The following is a 7,131-nucleotide window of genomic DNA, read 5'->3' on the forward strand; positions in this document are numbered from 1 at the left end:
GACCCCACTGATGCCACCGATGCCCCCAATGATCCCATCCATCCCACTGCTGATCCCATCCATCCCAGCAATCCCACTGATCTCAGTGATCCCACCCACCCCACAGCTGTGATCCCACCCATCCCCCACCACACCCATCCCACCTCCCCGATGATCCCACTGATGCCATCTATGCCTCAGCTGATCCCATTTATCCCAACCATCCCAGCAATCCCACAGATCCCACTGATGCCACCAATGACCCCAGTGATCCCATAGATCCCGCATCCCACCAATGATCCCATCTCTCCCACCAATGAATGATCCCACCCATCCCACCATCCCACCAACGATCCCGTCCATCCCAGTGATCCCACTGATGATCCCACCGGTGACCTCTCCCATGTCAACCATTGATCCCATGACCCCACCAATGATCCCAGCGATCCCACAGATCCCACCATCCCACCTGTCCCACCATCCCACCAATGATCCCATCCATCCCACCAATGATCCCATCCATCTCATCCATCCCACCAGTGATCCCATCCATCCCACCATCCCACTATCCTACCATCCCACCAATGATCCCATCCATCCCACCTGTCCCACCATCCCACCAATGATCCCATCCATCCCACCATCCCACTATCCCACCATCCCACCATCCCAGTGCTTCCATCCATCCCACCATCCCATCCATCCCACCATCCCAGTGCTCCAATCCATCCCATCCATCCCACCATCCCACCAATGATCCCAGCGATCCCACAGATCCCACCATCCCACCTGTCCCACCATCCCAGCCATCCAATGATCCCACCAATGATCCCACCCATCCCTCTGATCCCACAGATGCCACCAGTGCCATTGATGATCCCACCCATGTCTCCCATCAATCCCATGACCCCACTGGCGATCCCACCCATCCCAACCATCTCACAATCCCACCAATGATCCCCTCCATCCCAATGATCCCACAGATGATATCCATCCATCCCACTGATGATCCCATCCATCCCAATTATCCCACTGATGATCCCATCCATCCCAATGATCCCAGTGACGATCCCATCCATCCAGTGATCCCACTGATGATCCCATCCATCACAGAGATCCCACTGATGATCCCATCCATCCCAGAGATCCCACTGATGATTCATCCAATGATCCCACAGATGATCCCATCCATCCAATGATCCCACAGATGATCCCATCCATCCCAATGATCCCACAGATGATCCCATCCATCCAATGATCCCACAGATGATCCCATCCATCCCAATGATCCCACTGATGATCCCATCCATCCCAATGATCCCACTGATGATTCATCCAATGATCCCACCGATGATCCCATCCATCCCAATGATCCCACAGATGATCCCATCCATCCCAATGATCCCACTGATGATCCCATCCATCCCAATGATCCCACTGATGGTCCCATCCATCCCAATGATCCCAATGACGATCCCATCCATCCCAATGATCCCACTGATGATCCCATCCATCCCAGAGATTCCACTGATGATCCCATCCATCCAATGATCCCACTGATGATCCCATCCATCCCAATGATCCCACTGATGATCCCATCCATCCCAATGATCCCACTGATGATCCCATCCATCCCAATGATCCCACAGATGATCCCATCCATCCCAGAGATCCCACTGATGATTCATCCAATGATCCCACAGATGATCCCATCCATCCAATGATCCCACTGATGATCCCATCCATCCCAATGATCCCACTGATGATCCCATCCATCCCAATGATCCCACAGATGATCCCATCCATCACAGAGATCCCACTGATGATTCATCCAATGATCCCACAGATGATCCCATCCATCCAATGATCCCACTGATGATCCCATCCATCACAGAGATCCCACTGATGATTCATCCAATGATCCCACAGATGATCCCATCCATCCAATGATCCCACTGATGATCCCATCCATCCCAATGATCCCACTGATGATCCCATCCATCCCAATGATCCCACTGATGGTCCCATCCATCCCAATGATCCCAGTGACGATCCCATCCATCCCAATGATCCCACTGATGATCCCATCCATCCAATGATCCCACTGATGATCCCATCCATCCAATGATCCCACTGATGATCCCATCCATCCCAATGATCCCACTGATGATCCCATCCATCATAATGATCCCACAGATGATCCCATCCATCCAATGATCCCACTGATGATCCCACCCATCCCTCTGATCCCACAGATGCCACCAGTGCCACTGATGATCCCACCCGTGTCTCCCATCAATCCCACGACCCCGCTGACGATCCCACCCATCCCATCCATCCCAATGATCCACTCATCCCACCGATGATCCCTCACGTCACTCATTGATCCCATGACCCACCGATGATCCCACCCATCACATCCATCCCAATGTTCTCACCCATCCCAGTGATCCCATCCATGATCTCCATGATCCCATGACCCCACCAATGATCCACCCCATCTGTCCCACCCATCCCACCCATTCCATCATCCCACACATCCCAATAGTGGCCCCACACATCCCAGTGATCCCACCCATCCCATCATCCCACCTATCCCATTGAACCCCCCCATCCCACCAACCATCCCACCCATCCCACTGATCCCACTGATCCCACCAATGCCATCAATGATCCCACCCACGGTCCCACCCATGTCACCCCACTCGTGTCACGCATTTTTGCCATGATCCCACCAATGACCCCACCAGTGATCACACTGATGATCCCACCAATGACCCCACAATGGACCCCACTTGTGTCACCCATTGATCCCATGACCCCACTGATGATCCCACCCATGTCACCAATTGATCCCATGACCCCAATGATGATCCCACCCATCCCATCCATCCCACTGATCCCACTCATCCCAGTGTTGCCACCCATTATCCCATTCACGATCCCATCTGTGTTGCTCACCGATCCCATGACCCTACTGCTGATCCCATCCATCCTACTGTAGATCCCATCCATCCTAATGCTGATCCCATCCATCCCAATGGTGATCCCATCCATCCTAATGCTGATCCCATCCATCCTAATGCTGATCCCATCCATCCCAATGCTGATCCCACCCATCCCAATGCTGATCCCATCCATCCTAATGCTGATCCCATCCATCCCAATGGTGATCCCATCCATCCTAATGATGATCCCATCCATCCTAATGCTGATCCCATCCACCCTAATGCTGATCCCACCCATCCTAATGCTGATCCCATCCATCCTACTGTAGATCCCATCCATCCTAATGCTGATCCCATCCATCCTAATGCTGATCCCATCCATCCCAATGGTGATCCCATCCATCCTAATGACCCCACAGATGATCCCATCCATCCCGATGATCCCACTGATGATCCCATCCATCCAATGATCCCACTGATGATCCCATCCATCCCAGAGATCCCACTGATGATCCCATCCATCCCAATGACCCCACTGATGATCCCATCCATTCCAATGATCCTACTGATAACCCCACCAATGATCCCACTCATGTCACCCATCAACGCCATGATCCCACCAATGATCCCATCATTGACCCCAGCAGGGACCCCACCAATGTCACCCACCAATGCCATGATCCCACCAACGACCCCACCATGGATCCCACCTGTGTTACCCATCGATGCCACAATCCCACCGATAAACCCAATGATCCCACTCATCCCACCCATCATTGCCATGATCCCACCAATGATCCCACCATGGACCCCACTCATGTCACGCATTTTTGCCATGATCCCACCAATGACCCCACAATGGACCCCGCTTGTGTCACCCATTGATGCCATGATCCCACCGATAACCCCACCAATGATCCCACTCATCCCATCCATTGATGCCATGATCCCACTGATGATCCCACCAGGGACCCCACCCATCGCACCCATTGATGTCATGATCTCACCAATGATCCCATATTGGAGCCCACCCGTGTCACCCATCGATGCCACGATCCCACCAATGATCCCATATTGGAGCCCACTCATGTCACCTGTCGAGGCCATGATCCCACCGATAAACCCAATGACCCCACTCATCCCACCCATCGTTGCCATGATCCCACCAATGATCCCATATTGGAGCCCACTCATGTCACCCATCGAGGCCATGATCCCACTGATGACCCCACCAATGATCCCACCCATGTCACCCATCAATGCCACGATCCCACCAATGATCCCACCAGGAAACCCACTTGTGTCACCCATCAATGCCATGACCCCACCAATGACCCCACCAATGATCCCACCCATGTCACCCATCGATGCCATGATCCCACCAATGATCCCACATTGGAGCCCACTCGTGTCACCCATCAATGCCACAATCCCACTGATGACCCCACCAATGATCCAACTCATCCCATCCATTGATGCCATGATTCCAATGATGATCCCACCAGGGACCCCACCCATCGCACCCATCGATGCCACGATCCCACCAATGATCCCATATTGGAGCCCACTCATGTCACCCATTGAGGCCATGATCCCACCAATGATCCCATATTGGAGCCCACTCATGTCACCCATTGAGGCCATGATCCCACCAATGATCCCATATTGGAGCCCACTCATGTCACTCATCGATGCCACGATCCCACCAATGATCCCATATTGGAGCCCACTCATGTCACCCATTGAGGCCATGATCCCACCGATGATCCCAACAGGGACCCCACCCATGTCACCCATGGATGCCACGATCCCACTGATAACCCCACCAATGATCCCATTCATCCCACCCATTGTTGCCACCATCCCACCAATGACCCCACCAATGATCCCATTGATGATCCCACCATGGACCCCACCCATGTCACCCATCAATGCCATGATCCCACCAATGACCCCACCAGCGATCCCACCAATGATCCCACATTGGAGCCCACTCGTGTCACCCATCAATGCCATGGTCCCACCAATGAACCCACCAGTGATCCCACCCGTGTTACCCATCATTGCCACAATCCCACTGATCACCCCACCAATGATCCCACTGATGACCCCACTAATGATCCCACCCATGTCACCCATCAATGCCATGATCCCACCAATGATCCCAGCAGGGACCCCACCCGTGTCACTCATTGTTGCCATGATCCCACCAATGATCCCACCAATGATCCCATCATTGACCCCACCAGGGACCCCACCAATGTCACCCACCAATGCCACAATCCCACCAATGATCCCACCATGGATCCCACTGATGACCCCACCATGGACCCCGTTCGTGTCAGCCATCAATGCCATGATCCCACCAATGACCCCACCAATGATCCCACCCATGTCACCCATCGATGCCATCATCCCACCAATGATCCCACCATGGACCCCACTCGTGTCACTCATTGTTGCCATGATCCCACTGATGATCCCACCAATGATCCCATTGATGATCCCACCAGTGATCCCACCCATGTCACCCATCGATGCCATGATCCCACCAATGATCCCACCCATCCCACCCATCAATACCATGATCCCACTGATGACCCCACCAGTGATCCCACCCATCAATGCCATGGTCCCACCAATGACCCCACCAATGATCCCACCCATGTCACCCATTGATGCCATGATCCCACCAATGACCCCACCAATGATCCCACCCATCAATGCCATGGTCCCACCAATGACCCCACCAATGATCCCACCCATGTCACCCACTGATGCCATGATCCCACCAATGACCCCACCAATGATCCCACCCATCAATGCCATGGTCCCACCAATGACCCCACCAATGATCCCACCCATGTCACCCATTGATGCCATGATCCCACCAATGACCCCACCAATGATCCCACCCATCCCGTGGATGATCCCATCCACCCCAATGATCCCATTAATCCCAGTGACAGCATCGATCCCACTGGTGCCACCGATGGTCCCATTTGTGACCCCACCCGTGTCACCCCCTGAAGCCACGACCCCACACTGAACCCGTCCATCCCCCCAGAGACCCCGGCCAGCTCAGACATGCAGCCGTCCCGTCACCCCACACATCCCAATGATGAGCCCACTCATGTCAAACACTGACCCCATCACCCCACCCCTCATCCCACCCATCCCACTGATGGTCTCACCCACCCCACTGATGATCCCACACATCCCACAGAAGAGCTCACTCATGTCACCCATTGATCCCATCATCCCACCCCACTGATGGTCCCGTACATCCCCCCCATCCCATTGATGAGCCCACTCATGTCACCCAATGATCCCATCACCCCACCCCTCATCCCACCCATCCCACCCACCCCACTGATGACCCCACTCATGTCACCCAGTGATCCCATCATGCCACCCCATTGATGGTCCCACACATCCCACCCATCCCACTGATGGTCCCATCCCAATGATGGTCCCACCCACCCCACTAATGGTCCCACCCCACCCATCTTCCCACCCACCCCACTGGTGGTCCCACCCATTTCACTGATGGTCCCACCCACCCCACTGATTGTCCCACCCCTCCCAGCGATCCCATTGATGCCACCGATGACCCCAGCCATTCCACCATCCCATAATCCCACCAAGGATCCCATCTATCCCAATGATGACCTCATTCATCCCAATAATCCCACCCATCCCATCCCACTCATCCCATGATCCCACCCATCCCAATGATGAACCCACTCATCCCACTGATCCCATCCATCCCATCCCATCCCACCCCATCCCATCCCATCCCATCCCATCCCATCCCATCCATCCCATCCCATCCCATCCCATCCCATCCCATCCCATCCCATCCCATCCCATCCCATCCCATCCCACCCATCCCATCCCATCCCATCCCATCCCATCCCATCCCATCCCATCCCACCCATCCCATCCATCCCACTGACCCCACCCACCTCAGTGATGAACCCTATCCATCATCCCATTGTCCCCACCCATCCCAATGGTGACCTCCTCCCATCCCATCATCCCACCCATCCCAATGGCAACCCCACCCATCCCACCATCCCACCCATCCCAACATCCCAATGGTGACCCCCCCATCCCATCATCCCATCCCATCCCATCCATCCCACAGACCCCACCCATCCCAATGGCCACCCCACCCATTCCATCACCTCACCCATCCCAA

The 7,131-nt window shown here is 54.5% G+C and overlaps 1 protein-coding gene across 1 annotated transcript; it reads left to right on the forward strand.

The window, feature by feature from the left end:
- Positions 1-3,393: 3,393 nt before the first annotated feature.
- On the forward strand, positions 3,394-6,636 carry LOC146751591 (uncharacterized). Its single transcript, XM_085533955.1, has one exon. It carries the CDS (start codon positions 3,394-3,396, stop codon positions 5,974-5,976), a length of 2,583 nt encoding a protein of 860 aa, XP_085390081.1. The 3' UTR covers positions 5,977-6,636.
- Positions 6,637-7,131: the final 495 nt, after the last annotated feature.

The sequence above is a fragment of the Coturnix japonica genome, unplaced genomic scaffold (genome assembly GCF_054131305.1).
Source record: "Coturnix japonica strain WE unplaced genomic scaffold, WE-NBRP24 Scf072, whole genome shotgun sequence".
Lineage (NCBI taxonomy): Eukaryota > Metazoa > Chordata > Aves > Galliformes > Phasianidae > Coturnix > Coturnix japonica.